The sequence below is a fragment of the Lutjanus erythropterus genome, chromosome 8, assembly GCF_056507025.1.
Source record: "Lutjanus erythropterus isolate fLutEry1 chromosome 8, fLutEry1.hap2, whole genome shotgun sequence".
Classification (NCBI taxonomy): domain Eukaryota; kingdom Metazoa; phylum Chordata; class Actinopteri; order Lutjaniformes; family Lutjanidae; genus Lutjanus; species Lutjanus erythropterus.
In genome coordinates, this window is record NC_139324.1 from 29,395,522 (window position 1) to 29,411,750 (window position 16,229).

At 36.7% G+C, this 16,229-nt stretch overlaps 1 protein-coding gene across 1 annotated transcript; it reads right to left on the minus strand.

Annotated features, from left to right (window-relative positions):
- Positions 1 to 1,525: 1,525 nt before the first annotated feature.
- On the minus strand, positions 1,526 to 7,821 carry tank (TRAF family member-associated NFKB activator). Its single transcript, XM_084725215.1, has 7 exons — positions 7,680 to 7,821; positions 7,316 to 7,424; positions 7,076 to 7,146; positions 3,785 to 3,843; positions 3,564 to 3,682; positions 2,619 to 3,016; positions 1,526 to 1,959 (listed from the first exon to the last, which is right to left on the minus strand). The coding sequence occupies exons 1-7, from the start codon at positions 7,776 to 7,778 to the stop codon at positions 1,789 to 1,791; spliced, it is 1,026 nt and encodes a 341-aa protein (XP_084581341.1). The 5' UTR covers positions 7,779 to 7,821; the 3' UTR covers positions 1,526 to 1,788.
- Between the last annotated feature and the right edge of the window lie 8,408 nt (positions 7,822 to 16,229).

The window sequence follows — 16,229 nt, forward strand, 5'->3', positions numbered from 1 at the left end:
AAGTGTTCCAACACACAGTGTCCCCGTTTCCTCAAACATCATCACACTGAACGGTGAAAATCATTGCAATTGTTTGCAAAGGTGTGAATAAATACTGCAGAAGTCAAAAGCTGATGCCGCTTCATAAAAAAAAAAAGAAATTATATGTACTGTACATACTCAAAAGAAGATTGAAACATCATCTATGATATTTCCAAATTTCACTGTTAAGCTTCTTTAACATTTTGTTTTAATTATTTATATATTGCCTATAATGTAACGTGTAATTTGCACACCTGGAATGTCTCCTTTGTATTGCATTATTGCAGTAAAAACATCATATCATATTCACTTAACCATTAAAATATATGTTAAAATAATACATTTCTATACAATGTAATACTGTCTAGGGTGAAACCAAAATAGCAAGGTAATGGGCATCTAATTGAACAATGAGCTCCTGCCTTATGTTATGTATTGCCATCTGTGTGCATAATTTTAATGAACACATGGCATACTAACTTCTAAAATGATTTTAGAGTTGGAAATAACATAAACACATAAAAAGGAGGCAAAACTTGTCTTATTTCAGAAATTATAGCAATCTTCTGTTTACGAAGCAAATCCTCATCATCATTTTCCTATGAATGGATGTCACTATAAGATAAAGGCTGCACATTTACTTGAAATATTATCAAAATTGAAATATGGCAAATGTAAGTGCAATATCCAAAATGCCAAAGCTGCAGGGTTTTTTTTGATAAAGTAAAATGTGTGATAAAACAGCGTTATAATGACGTACTGTAGTGCTGCAGAGATGCTCTGGCCTACAAATCTTGTTCTCCAGATGTCTGTTTGGTGCGGACCCCAACAAATGTCACATATTCCTGATTTTAAGTGAAAATAATTAATTGCAAAAATGATGCACACTAAGGAAATTGTTGCATGTTATTAATGCAAATTGTGTTTCAAAATAAATATGTACAAACATGTTAGAGAAAGAAAGTTAATAAAAAACGCATTTTGTCCAATTTATGTCTTTATGCATGTGCAACATTTAAGAGTAGGGCTGCAACTAACAATTCTTTTTATAATCAATTAATCTGTCGATTATTTTGTCTATTAATCGATTTGTTGTTTGGTCCACAAAATGTCTGAAAATTGAGAAAAATGTTAATTGGTATTTCCCAAAGCTCAAGCTGATGCCCTCAAATGTCTTGTTTTGTCTACAACCCAAAGATATTCAATTTACTGTCATAGCGGAGAAAATAAACCAGAAAATATGCACATTTGAGAAGCTAAAATCAGAGAATTTGGACATTTTTTAGATAAATTATGACTCAAAACGATTAATCGATTTTCAAAATTGTTGCTGATTAATTTAACGGATGATTAATAATCGATTAATCGTTGCAGCTCTACTTCAGAATATCCCAACCTGTTTTATATTTGCATGTTGAAGATGATTCAAATGATAAAAAATGGTGTGAGAGTAAATGTCGGCTTTATTTATCTTTTTATATGTGTATATATATATATATATATGTATATATATATATATGTCCATATTATGCGTCATTGTCACTTAGTACTAGAGTAAAACCTCAGCGAGATATTAGAAAAATATAATGGGCAAGAAAGTGTACCATTCAATTCTTCAGTATTAAATAAATGGATTCAAGTCTTATGCAGTGTCATTTCAGATCCAGTACAGCGCGTATACTTCATGGCAGGCAGGACTCGACCATGAATACAGTAAAGAGTCTTGGAGTAGTTGTGGCCTCGGCCCATCAGTCTCTGCTTCCACTGTCAATTGTCGGCTTCATTCTTAGGAGAGAAATGCGAGTAGAGGTGGCTGTTCATTCGGTCCTGAGGAACCACAGCGTGGCAGAAAGCACATTTATCAGGGCTGCTGCTCTGAGGCGTCGCCAGCTCTGTCCCCACGTCAACTGCATCACACAGCTCAGGGCTCCAGAGAGGCTGCAGAGCAGGATGAACCAAAGAAAACAATATATTATTCATGCTCTAAACAATCCTTACACTCACTCTATTAAAGCACGATGGACCACTTGGCCTTCGAGTTGGAGAATCTGTTGCTTTAAGGAGAACATGTCCTCTGTCAACCCAACCGTCTGCAAAAATACTCAGCAACAGTGAAGGCAAAAGGCTATGCCCAAGTGTTTAATTAGCTTACTATTTATGTGTGCATCCAAACTATCAAAGCCTGTTATATAAATACCAGTGTTGATGTAATCCAGGGAAAGAATCCTATTATGAAAAACTGGACCAACTTTTAGATCTCACTGCATGTCATTCACAATTTTTTATTAGGTATTTATACACATCAGCAAATAAAATCCCATTTAACCATCGTACTTGTTTCATCAGATTCAGACACTGTAATGTGCTTCCATCTGGCTCACACTTTCCAGCAAAAGATGCCAAATATAACCAGAGCATCCATGCTTAAGTAAAAAAAGAATCAGCACACATTACACAGTAATACGTTTCAACTTAAGCCAACGGGTTTTTTTTTTTTTTTTTTGACTTCACACCGTTTCACTCCTCCATTAGCAAAGACCAATCAGAAACTGATAATTTGCTACTAGTTTTCTCAGACCTTCTCCCGTGATTCTCACCTGCTGGGGTCCCCGCACGCTCTCCTGGGAGAGCGAAGATGATGTGGAGTGGGAGGGGGATGCAGGGTAGACAAAAGGCATGGGCAATTCCACGGGTTCCTCCTCTATCAGCGTGGAGGGGACACTGCTGAGGGGCCGGTTAGTGGGCATGGTCAGACCAACGTGTCTCTCCGGAGCACTGTTCAGGAAGTCATATTCACTGTCCGCAGAGGGCGGGAATTTGACGCTGAGTTTGGTGAGAGAGTCTACTAAGTCCCTGTCCTCGGGGCTGGCGCCGCGGGACGCCAGAGACGTGGGCGGGAGTGGGATATCCACCGCTGACCTTAGTGCTGAGGGAAAGGGTCTCTCTGCCTCTGCTGTGCGGTCTGTGCACTGGATGGGCATGGAGAACCGCTGATCTGTCAGACGGCAGGAAAAACGGGAGATTTTTACACAGTTTTTCTGTCTCAGTCAACATGGCGACATATTCCAGAGCTGGCTTTTTAAGATATTTGAGCTTGGCAACGGTTTGAGAAGTTTCACACGTTAAATTATAATCTGGGTCTTTTCAATTCATACTGTATATAACAGAAAAATATTTTTATCACACTTTGTATTAATTATGAAATGAATTATTTTGTTAAAGTATTAATTACACAGCTCGTATCCAGAGGCAACATCATGCATTTTGTCAGTGGAATCACCAAATGTGTTTATCCACGTTATTTTCACACAGTTGGCCAGCCAGGGTTCAAAAGGGCAACGAGGCGTTCAAGTACAGTCCTAGTTAAGGTGTTGCCATCTAATTATCTTAATGAACAAAGCAAATGCTAATAAGCTCATAACTTGTTATGACACAATGTACAAACCTATTTCAATTCAACACATTTTCTTTTATGTAACTGAATTAAGCAAACAAGTGGATTTAGGTTCAGGCAGGTAATATTCACTAATTATTAATATTACCGTTTGGTGTATCATTTCCTCCGTGAAATCTTTTTAGGTGATCTTTTTGTCTTCTGGTTAGAGACCGAATCTGCCGAAAATTTCCTTGAATCGCTTCAAATGCGTCCAGCATGTCCTGACTGACAAAACAACAAATAAAGAAAAAATGAGGAGGAAATCCATTTTTGAATTGTTAATCTCCATGGTTTGAAAAAAACACAAACAAAAGGAGAGACACATACTAGTCAACACTGCTGTTCACTGGCATAGTAGGAGCAACAGCAACAGTGGGCATATTCTCCTGCAAAAAGACATTTATAGTGATCATTAGCAACAATTATCCAAAGGCATATTGTTAATACAGGTGCAGTTTTATTTAACACATTTCAAATGTGTATGTATGAGTGAAAAGTGTTTCTTGGCCCTGTTAAATAATGGTCAGTTAAGCTCAGGCTGCTGAACTGTGCAGCGATGTTATCCTCTAGCACCATCTGCTGCAGTAAAAGTGGATACACCTTGTGTGGAGTAAAATAGAGGGTGGATACTGTTATGGCAGCAATGTGATTGCAGGTTTCCTCAAATGCTTGAATCATTGGAAAACAAATGAATGGAAGCATGATAAAACAATGGAAACACACAGACATTGCTTTCTGATAAGATAAAAATGAGTGACCAAGGACAGAATTTCCCTTAAAGGGACAGTGCAACAAAAACAGTGTCTCTTTCCAAAAATCATGATCCGGTTACTCAAGATAATCCACAGACCTTGTTGTGAACAGTTTCATGAAGGACCTACTTTCTTTCTTGTAGAAAAGAAAGTAGTTTAAGTAGATTCTAAAGTAGTACCGGCAGATTCTACTGCAGCAAGAAAGTAGTTCCTCCATGAAACTGCTCACAATAAGGTCTGTGGATTATCTTGAGTACCTAGGCCATGATTTTTGGAAAAGACACTGGTTTTGAAGTTTTCAAATGTATTTATTTGGTGCTTAAGCACCACGGGCAGCATGCCATTTAGTCACATTATATCGGAGAGAGGGCAGACATCTCTACAGCTGATATCTCCAAAGCTCTGCAGCTCACACTTAAACTATCTAGATGAATTAAAAAGCACTACAGGCCAGAGAAAATTGATAGACAGGTATTTTTGATTTTGTTTTGGGGTGAACTGTCCCTTTAATTATCAGCCAGACCATGCATGTTGGAAAATGTTGGAAATGCTCATCTAATAATGTGTCATGCATACACTTGTTATGGGAATGTGGTTTTGTTCCAAAAGTTTTGGATTGAAGTTCTCCATAAAATATGTGCAGCGAAAAAAGTCTGACCCTGTACTTCGTATGAGAACAACACAACGTGTGGATGTCTGTTACGCTCGCTGTGGCCACAAAGTTGATTTTCTGCAAATGGAGAGACATCAGAGTTCCACACATTTAAGACTAGAGGGAAGCACTGTTGAAACTGAAAAGTAATCTGCATGAATATAGGCTTTCTAGAGAAGTAAAACTCAATATGATTTAATCCTTCTTATCAGCCATGTCCTGAAAACAACAGATGGAGAAGTTACCTCATGTTTAAAAGTGTGTTAAAAATGTTAAACCATTGTACATCTACTAACATGATGCTTATTATTTTATATTTTCTTTTTTTGTGCATTTTGTCTTTCTTTGGTTGCTATTATTGGTATTTGTTTAGTAGATTGTTTGCTGGCTCTTTGGAATTACCTGACTCGATGTCTATATAATAATACATGAATGACAAAAGTGAAAGATAGGAAAGGTTTTGGTAGCCAAAGATTGTCACAAAAAAGTATTTCATTTAAAGAACATTAATTGTAAAACGTTATTGTCATTTTGTAATTACCCTGAGATGCTATCAGGTTGCCTATATATAATAATGATACTAATTTGTATATATGAAGACAGATCAAGTCTATTTTTATTATATCCCTGAATATTTTGTTATTTATACAGGTTATTATACAGGCAGCAAACATATAGTAAGTTGTGAGAATATAGTGTGTGTGTGTGTGTGTGTGTGTGTGTGTGTGTGTGTGTGTGTGTGTGTGTGTGTGTCTGTCTATCAGGGAGTACAGGTTTGATTTTGTATTTCTGGGCTGTTTCTGTCTGTTAATGTGATTGTGGCACTGTGTTTGTTTTATTTATTGTCTTTGATTGTTGATTTTTGTGATGTTTTGGTAAATAAAAAGATAACACAGAAAGCTTTAGAGTTGTGTAAGCAAGTGTTAGAAAAATATATGTATATTTGCAGGCTGACTTGTGCTATAAGCTGCCAGTGCAAAATAACCGTATAAAAATGTTTAAATCAGATCAAATCATGACCTTAAAATATATAGAATATATAAATAAACATACATTCTTTGCAATGATCCCTCAAAAGTGGTTAAATATTTGTAATGAAGATATGTAATAGAGGTAGGATGTTTTACATTTCAACAATAAACATTATTCTTATTTCTTTTTTATTATTAAATAACTCAAAATATGAAAAACCAATTGGAGCAAAAATATATGTATATTAGGACTGAGCATCGGCAAGAATGTGGCGAAACAACATGTATCACGATACGGAGGCTATGTCTCAATATATTTCAATCTATTCTAATACTGTAAGCCAGCTGATCTATTGCTAATTTTACAGTCTAATTGTAAGAAAATTGTCACAGTATGAAGGACACGCCATCATATGCATTAGAGGTGTAAGGAAATATCTATACACTTGAGTATGGTGATGTTATGTTTTGTGCCAATGCTTTAATTCTCATTGCATTGTGACACATGCAAAGATTAATTGTAGCGTCAGTGTTTTATTTTGTGTTCTGTTTAAACCCCCGACTGCTTGATCAAAGTTTTGTTATCTATCGTCACTGTTCTGGTCATATACAAAAACAAACTACTTTTATTAAATCAGATTTCATGTATATGGTGGTGTGTTCTTCCTAAAATTAAATTAAGCAATAGCAGTATATCAACCTTGCTGACTTTATCGCAATTTATTGCAATGTATTGAACTGTAAACCCTGTATCTTGATAAGTATCGTATTGCCAGATTCTTGCCAATCCACAGCCCTAATATGAATAAAATCTGAGTTTACAAAATGTTTACTTTTTTAGACAATCAAAGCACTACAACACAAAATGAACCACTGCCACACGTCTTTGCACGCATCACAATAACACGCTGCAGAATCGAGAAGCACTAGCCGTCATACCTACAATATTGCTGCTATACCAGTAAATATCCAGTCATAAATATTGTGATATTTTGACTTTGTCTATATCACTCAGCTCTAAGATCAACCATTTCCGCTGCGTTCATTTCCCACTGGTGTTCCTCTAACATCCTTGTTGGCACAAGCCCAACAGCATCAAGCAGAAGTACTACCAGCATGTTTCTATGTGAGAGGAAGCTGTATCTACGCTCGTGCATAATATCAAGAGTGAGAATGAAGAGAAACCAGTTTTGGAGCCATCATGTTCACATTTTAAGAGCACAGTGTAACAGAGCAGACATACCGGGTACTGAGCTTTCCTATAAGCACTGGCCCCATCGAGGAGATGGTTGCAGGGCTCACATGTCATCTCTCCTTAGAAGCCAAAACAGATCAAATTAACAGTTTGTCAGGAGGGAATGATACATTAAACACATTCAGTATAACCTTTGACAGTCTATTACATTTTTTTTTTTTTGTCAATTTCAATAATGAAAGAGAGTGAATAATCTTATTAGTATATAAGCGTGTATGTCTCACTAACCTGATTGTTGCCTTGTTGCTGATAACTTAGCTTCAAGATTTGAAATCAACTTCTGCTGGTCCTCTATCTGCTTTTGAAGTTTTTGAGTGTATCGCTCATAATATTCAGTCTGTAAAAATGAGGTTTCTGTTATTTTATCAGCACCAATATCTGCAATGTATGTCTATGCTTATACGTCTGCGAGTGTGTCACATTTTCATATACATATAAAACAGATTTATTGCTATTTGACTGTTAACATACAGTAAATTTAACAAGTAAACACACTTTCAATAACCAGCAAGCTACTCTGTGACTTATCAGTTGTGCTATATTTGTAATTTTTGGCTCATTTCACTCAACCTTCTTCTCCTCATGTCATTACCATTTGCTGCAGCTCCTTTTTAGCATTGTCCTTTTCAATAGAGACCTGGCGATAAGCTTCAAAAGCTTTGTTGAGCTGGTCTCCGATGGTCCTTTCCATGCCGTGTGCTCCACAATCATCACTGACGCAGCAGACATGAGCCCTGCGAGTGAAATCACAACATGTTTTACCAGCAACTTCTTCCAAAAGAGACAAACTCCCATAGTAGGGTTTTCGACATGCCAGAATTTGTAATGTTCAACACAACACTAGTATAAAAAAAAAAAAAAAAAGATCTTCAATACCTCCTTTTTTACCACAGCAAAAAGAAAAACCTCATTGGGACAAAAATAGGATCATTTTTTCTTTTTTTTGTTTTTTAATATACAACCTGGACACAGTGCTGGTACAGAAAATACTGAACAGTCTGGTTTGCTTTGCAACACAAGAAAATAAACTGGAGATGAGGCCTTGAATGAGCACTTAGATCTTATTTTTTATAGCTTTCAATACTATCAAATGTTAGTGCTGTATTGTTTTAAACGTGTTAGTATTGAAAAATCAATATTTTTGATAATCTTATTCTAAGACAGCCCTGTTTTTGACTAGTGAAAAAAAGCATGTCATCAGTGACCCATTTCTGCTTGTTTCATAATGTTTCATAATGCTTGTCTTCACATATATTGAACATTTTAAAAAGTATGGGGCTGTAACTAATATTATTTTAATTGTTGAATAATCAGTTTCGTCTATAAATGTCAGAAATTAGTGAAAAATAACAATCAGCCCAAGATGTCTTGTTTTGTCTACAACCCAAAGATATTCAGATTCAAAAACCAGAAAATCTTCACATTTAAGAAGCTGGAATCAGAGAAATCTGACATTTAATTCCTTAAAAAAATACTCAAACCAATGAATCAACAAAATAATTGATAACTAAATGTTCAATTGACTAATTGATGACACAGTACCTACCATTACTTTGGCACACCAGTGAGGATGTCGATCACACTTGAGTTTTATTTAGTGTAACTAAGGAGGAAGTAATTCCTGCTTCTTTGGAAATTAATGTTGGTTACGATTTCAGTCTGAATGTAGTCTAATCTGCGATCCATGTTATCTGGAAGAAACCTTGTAAATCAGGAAGATTTTTAACGCTTTTTTTCTCAAAAAAAAACAGAAAAAAGTATTGTGGTGTCACATTATTTGGTTGATTTATATAAGCTACTGATGCAATAACAAAACTGGTAAACATCCTCCTAAGGTCTACTTATTATCAGAGAATATTAGTAGTTCCGGTGGAATATCAGCTTATGATTAAAAGCAAAATTGCATTTACATTTCAGTAAACAATGCCTTGTTGTAATTCTGTCAGCAATTATGTACTGAAGATTAGGAGCCAACCAAAAACGATATTAGGGCACTGAAACAGTGAACTGTATATAACTATAAATAAAAAATTAAAAAGCACAGACAGAGCAAAATATGCGGATGTAGATCTGAAACCTGAATCAAGAAAGAGGATAAAATATAAACAGAATGCAGCCCACAAATTAGTCATTATATCACTTTTGACATCATATACCTTTTTAAAGAAGAAGTCAAAAATGTAAATGCAGTTGTCTGTTCATTAAACCAATGATCTGTTGATCTTTACAAATGCAGACTTGATAGTCTAACAATGACACAGGCATCAGTGCAAAAAGAGTTCAAAATTAAAATCAAAAGTCAAACTGAATTGTTGATTTTGAACCCCCCTACTATCAAATGTTAGTAGTCTGTTGTTTTAAACATGTGGAAGTATACTTCTGACAACTTTATCCCTAAGACATCAGTTGTTGTGAAAAGTGAAAACAGCATGGAGTTAGTGACCCATTTTTGTTTGTCTTATCATGTTTCTACACACAACTTGTCTTCACACACAATAAAAACAATAAAAAGTGAATAAATCCTTCACAGTGGTGTCAAATTATTTGGTTTATTTATGTAAGATACTGGTGCAATAAGAAAACTGAGTAAACACATTTCCTAACCTGTACTTATTGCCAAAGAAAGACGGCAGAATAGCAGCTTAGAAGTAAAACAAAATTACATTCACATATCAACAATCAATGCCTTGTTCTAGTTCTGCACAAAATAATGTTCTGAAGATTAGGGCCTGACCGATACTGTGTTTTGTGGCTGGTGGTGATAACAGTATTAGGGCAGTGAAACAGTAAACCTTCACCTGTAAGTAAAGTTGAACATAAAAAAATAGACCTTTATCTATGAAACTAATAATTAAAACAAACAGCATTATGTCCATTATTTGTTCAATTAATTGATCAGTTGTTTGGTCTATTAGATGTCAGACAATGGTGAAAAAAGTCAGTGAAACCAGAAAATATTCACATTTAAGAAGCTGGAATCAGAGATCAATCACAGAATTTGTTTCTTTATTATTATTATTATTATTGCAACAGATTCCTCAGTCTATCAAAATAGTAGATTAATTTAATAATCAACTAATCATTGCAGCTCTAGTCCTGTTTAAAAAAACTCATACAGGTGCATATTGCACAACTTATATGCGGTCAGGTTGTTAATGATAAACCATTAATCAATTAGGAATTTAACTGATTGCACCTCATTTGAAAATGTTTTGAATGCTGGAGGCATTTGTTGATTAAGGAAACTTGCGTGTAGAGTTGCTGAGTTTTGGAGATATCGACCACAGAGATGTCTGCCTCCTCTCCAATGTAATAGGACGAAACGATGTTCAGCTTGTCGTGCCAAAAAAATACATTTGAAAAGTTCAAGATAATCCACAGAACTTTTGTGAGCATTTTCATGAAGAAACTACTTTCTTTCTGCAGTAGAAACAACCAGAGCTACTTTCTTACAACTTGGAAGAAAATAGTTCCTACACGAAATGGCTGAAAGAGACATTGCTGTTGAGTTTTCAAATATATTGTTTGGTTAGAGACAGCTGATAGCTCCAAAACTCTGTAACTCACACCAAAAAAAAATATCTACGTGGATAAATAGCACTACAAGTAAGAGGAAATATGTATTTTTGATTTCAGGGTGAGCTGTCCCTTTAAACTTTAAATGTGAAAAAAGGGGAAAAGTGCAGTTTCTATCTTATTAATCATTATTTATGAATAAACTGTTAACATTTTCACCTATGAGTTTGGGAAACTACATGATATTTGCACCCCTAATATGCAGATATAGACCAATACAGCTGTGACAGGCCGATATCAAGTCGATAATATCTGTCGACTGACAGGCTGTATCAGTCTGGTTCTACTGCAGAAGTTAACGAGAAGCTGAGCCCTTGAAAAGCAATGACACATGAATGAAGTTACTCAAAGCATTTGCAAGTTCTTGCACAACTTTAAACAATCCTTACATTTCTTGATCAGAGTCAGTCCTGACTTTAAAACTTTTAAAGCCTTTGAACAGCTCTGGCACAAACGCGGCTCCATATTTAGTGTTGTAACAGCAAACGGGGACGTGTTGAGATGCTGAACGAGATGATGTCAGTCTCACCCCATCAATAACAGATCGATCTTTTCAAAATAAATGTCCTAGTAACAGCAGCACTACCTGCCAGTGATGGTACACACCAACCCCTCCTAGACGAAGCCGCGGTGAAGCAGCAGCTCCGGGCTCAGTTAGTTTAAAGGACGTTCACAGAAATGTTGGAGCTTACCGACACACAGGAGTGAAGCACTTTAAAGTGTAATTCAAGACCTAATCCACACAGTTCCGTATTCTTTAAACTCTAACTGACCGGTTAGCCTTAGCTCATTCAACCGGCGGTGGATGAGATGAAGCGACCGAGCGGCAGAAACTCCCCCGCTGCCGGTGAGCGTCTGTCCGTCCTCTTACCTTCATTCGAGTAACTGTTAAAAGTTTGTTGTTTTGGCACCACCGCAGCTTCGTCGCCTAATCTTCAGATGCAAAATTACGAAGCGCCGGAGAGGATATGGCAGTGTATGTTTTACATAGCCTAGTTGAGTTGGGAACTTCCCTCGGGGAATCCCCCTGCTCTGTAGACTTCCGCCTTCACGCGCTGCTGGCCAATCAGCGCGCGGCTCGGAGAGGAGCTGGGCGGTTAGCTGGTTGAGGGTTCTTCCAGACTACGCGTCTGCAAACCAACTGTTGTGCATGTGAAAACTGTCCCCAAGCTGCACCTATGCTGTGCTCATTTTAGTCTGCAACGTATTGTTTCGCGTTTTTAAACATTTTCAGCAAGTTCTGTTGGACCGAGGGGAGTTGGGCATGAAAGAAGCATGGCCAGATGAGCCTTTTAGAGGGCCCACGGGCAAAACAGTTACTGCTGGGCCCCTTTTGTGGTAATTCTATTAAACAACACTTTGTTTAGAAATGTGCACCATGTGACCATCAGGCCCGTCTACATGACACAACCGCAAACTATGCTAATATTGCTGGTTCAGTATTGTACTTTAAAGGTGCAACATGTAACATTCAGCCTCACTAGATGTTAGCAAACTATTTGCTATATTAAAATGTACAGTCCCTGCAGGATTTTGCAGAGTTTTGTTGGGATTGTTGCAGCCTAAAATAACTGAATTTCATGGCAGCTTTTCTAAACAATTGCAATTCATGTTGCAATGTTTTTAGGCATTTTTGCAATTAAATTATGGCACATTTAGTGAAATGTAATCATCTGTATAATTTATTAAAAATCAAAGTCAACTTGTTCCAGGGAAAACCTCTTTTTAGTGTTCTAAGTAACCTCAAAAAGACTCAGGATTACAGAAATTCTAACAAAACATTCTTTATTTGTAGATGAAGAAGTGCACCAGGGGTTATTCCACAAAGAAACAAAAACTTTGGAGCTCAACCTCAGTCAAAACAGCAAGCACACAATGAAAGAGCTCAGAGCACTGATACAAGTCTTGTGTTCTTTTCAGTACCCATGACAAAATAAATGTAGAGAAGATATAAATGCAAAAAAATAATAACTAATAAAACATGGAGTCGGTTCATTACGAACACGATGTGGAAATTTCCCTTCAGCTTCACCATAAAACATGCCTCATGGTGAAACACAGAGGTCACAACATGTATGACATTTGTGCAGGGGGACTGCAGGGGGAGAGCAACATTGATTGGTTAAATTGCAAGCTCACGCAGATTTCATAGGGAATGGTTGAATTTGCATTAGTTGTTGTGATTGCAACATTGCAACTGGAGGGAGTTGATACAGTGAAGTAATGGTGTCTGAGCTCCCTCTGTGTATGTTGTAATCCGAGCCTCTCTGTTTATCCAGTCCGGCTATGTGTGTATGCTAGTGCATGTAGGCAGAGGTGGACTATGAGGGGCAGGGCAAAAAAAAAAAAATTAAAAAAAGGGCACCAGCTGCATGTGGTGGTGCACCAGCACACTGAAAGCCATGATGCATTTATGGCGAAACAGTTCCCTTGTTAATATAACAATTGCTCTCTTACATTACTTAAAATTACAACAGCTGCTACACCTCTGTAATAAAAACACACACAGAACTATTTAACTATTTCACCATTTAGAGGCACTTTGAGGCCAACTGATTTTTTTTATTTGTAGGGCAGTGCAGGACATACGCAACATCATGAATTGACAATAACTAGCAACAACAAGTCCTCCCCTGTAAGCTGATCAACTGTTTATAATTGTCAGTTGTGTGTCAATGTTAAGCGTGTCATCCTGAAAACAAAAACCCACTGCTCTGAAAATATGTATTCTGGAGTTTGAGTTCAGTGACTTCCTGTCTTACTGCCAGACTCCATTAGCTCAAGTTAACTGTAAACATCTACTCCTTTTAAATAATTATTAAGACACTTATTCATTCAGCGAACATTCAGCATTCAATTTTAGCTCCAATTAACTTAAACCTTTTATTCCAGCGCAGAATACAAATTTCAAAGGGGGACACTGCGGCTGCAGAGTTGACTTCAGAGATGTGTATATTTCAACTTAACATGTTTCCTTCATCTCTGATAACGTATCATGGTCATTTTACAATTTAATGTGGGAAATATATTGCAAATTAACTCCATTAAATCACATGGTCATGGACATTCAGCCACCCTAGACAGCATTTTATCATGTTTTACCTTTTGCAGGGGATCCAAGAGGACACTTTTGTGGTGTGTTCTACCAGTCAAGCAGTGAGTCCTTTCTGTCTTTTTTCAACATGGCAGCCTGTTAAGTTTCCCATATTTCAGCTAAATGTAAATGCTTCATGTAACTGCTGCAGCTGGTAGCTCCTTCAAATATAGTTTCTCTTTTAATCTGTTTTTTTTTTTTCACTCTATTGCTGAAACATGCACCACCTACGACAGGAGTAAACTTGTAAGCGCTGGAAAAGGAAACGTGGTTTTGATTAAACTTGATTAAACTTTGAGCGCACATTTGTTTTGGTTTGAGATGCTGATGGTCCACTGTGACCTCTGGTGGCTGTGAATGCCACTTTCAGAGTCTTTAATGTGCAATTAATTAAATATATCAAAAAAGAGGGGCTTTAGGGGCTTTCGGGGGTCTGGGAAATGCCTGCTTACCTTGATTGGTGGCAGGTAATTCAACTCTGAAGTAGCATCTCCCAAGACTAAGACAATTCAGTGAACCTTGCTTAAGAGATATAAAAATAAACTTGAACTGCCAGTAATCCAAATTAGGCAAGACCTCTGCAGACCTCTGCAGGAGGCCCGGAACTGATTCTCGGTCATAAGATTTCTTAATTTGTTTGGAAATTTACACCCCTTAAGTATCAACTGGGTTGTGTTTTGTTACGTAACCCTGTGGCTTTGTCTTGTGCTCACATGATGAAAACAACGTAAAGGATAAGTCTGGTGACATTCAATACTTTCTTATTGTCAGCAAATCCTGTTAAAAAAAAAAAAAAAATCCCACTAACAAGTATCACAGACCTCCACTGGTGTTCAGAAACTAAAACTCATCTGTACAATTCTACATACACCGTATCAATCAGGGATGTCCGACTCATTTTAGTTCATGGGCCACATACAGTCCAATTTGACCTCAAGTGGGCGGGACCAGTGAAACCACTGCATAATAACCTTTACATAACAATACCTCCAAATGTTTCCCCTTTCTTTAGTGTAAAGATGAAAAACATTCTGAAAACATTAACAGGGTTAGGGTTTACAAAACGGATGAACAGCCTGACATGAAAAATTAGAAAAATGAAGTAAAACTTCAACAGTATAAAACAGGAATAGTGGTGCATTTTACTGAAAAATTATAACTAATTACTTCTTTATAATTTTCACTCTTCACACCAGCACAGAACTCTTAAATAATCCAACAAGAATTAAAAAAAACAAGAAAGAAAGAAAGAAATCGCACACATTTCCTCGCCGTTTACTCCGTTTTGGGAAATTTCTCAGTGATGACTACTGAGTCATAATAGGCCTTTTTTCACAGAAGGTATTTTTACATGTCACATAAGAAAAAAAATGCACACATGTTCAAAAAAAAAAAAAAAGAGTTATGATAACTGAATTCCATTCAGCTGTTTCAGTTTCAAGATCCTGGTATTGTGCCTGCTGGCTCACTGTCACACAGCTTACTGGAACAGCTGAATGAAGTGATGCCGTCACTAATGTCATTAGCAACACAGTTACACAACTGAAATGTTTAACATCTTCAGACTCCCTTGCTTTTCTTAACTGGTGATTTTCTTTATTGTGTTATATATGTTTGGGAAAGGTTCATCTTTATTTAGATTGTAGTATTGGGTCTTCTAGGTTATCTCTTGACCAATTTATAAATAAACAAAGATAAAGATACATAATTTATAGGTTATTATTTATAGAATGAATAAATAATTGACTGTATTCTCCGTGTGTGTACACATGACATGGCTATCCACCTGAAGAAGACGTACACTTTCATATCACCGCAGCAGGATGGGAACTACAACTGGAATCAGTTAAATGAATGTATTGTACAAAGTTCAATCAACTACTGAAACTAACTTCTGAGAGCCTTGTTTTTATAGTCTGATGCAATTTTGCTGTGTGTCTCTAACACATTTTAAGTTAAAGACATAATATGCAACATTTTCCTAAAAAATAATGACTCGTATAAACATAATCAGATAACCCGTTAGGTGTGTGGTGGTGTCTGCAGAGACTCTGCCCTGTGCCTGTATTTCCTCATTTTCTCATTATTTTTGCTGTGCTCAGGATGCTCGGGAGCAACTCAAAACATCAGTATTTGACATCAGGGCATTTCTCAGATCCATCTGCAAACGGGTCCCACTGATTCTACCTTTATGCAGGTTAGTATTCAGTTCTTAAAATTTAATAAATTCTCTGAGAGCAGTTTTGCATAACACGAGCAGCGGAGGCTTAAGTTCTTTATGTGAAATGGAGAACTGATTCTTCAAACTGAGAAAATGCAAAACCAAATCAAATTTGTTTGTACTGTTTGTCAGTGTGACTGAAGAGTTGTTGGTTCAACTAAATATCATTAGCTTACTGAGCCTGTTTTCTCTAGTACAACTGAAGTAATGTCAACTTTATTTGTCAATCAAAGTGTTTATTTTAATTTGAA

Coding starts and splice junctions, on each gene's coding strand:
- tank (XM_084725215.1), bottom strand. CDS start 7,778: ATGGAAAGGACCATCGGAGACCAGCTCAACAAAGCTTTTGAAGCTTAT. Junction 3,844..7,075: donor ATAGGAAAGCTCAGTACCCG/GTATGTCTGCTC, acceptor GTCTTTTTGCAG/GAGAATATGCCCACTGTTGC. Junction 3,017..3,563: donor AGGAAATGATACACCAAACG/GTAATATTAATA, acceptor GCCGTCTGACAG/ATCAGCGGTTCTCCATGCCC.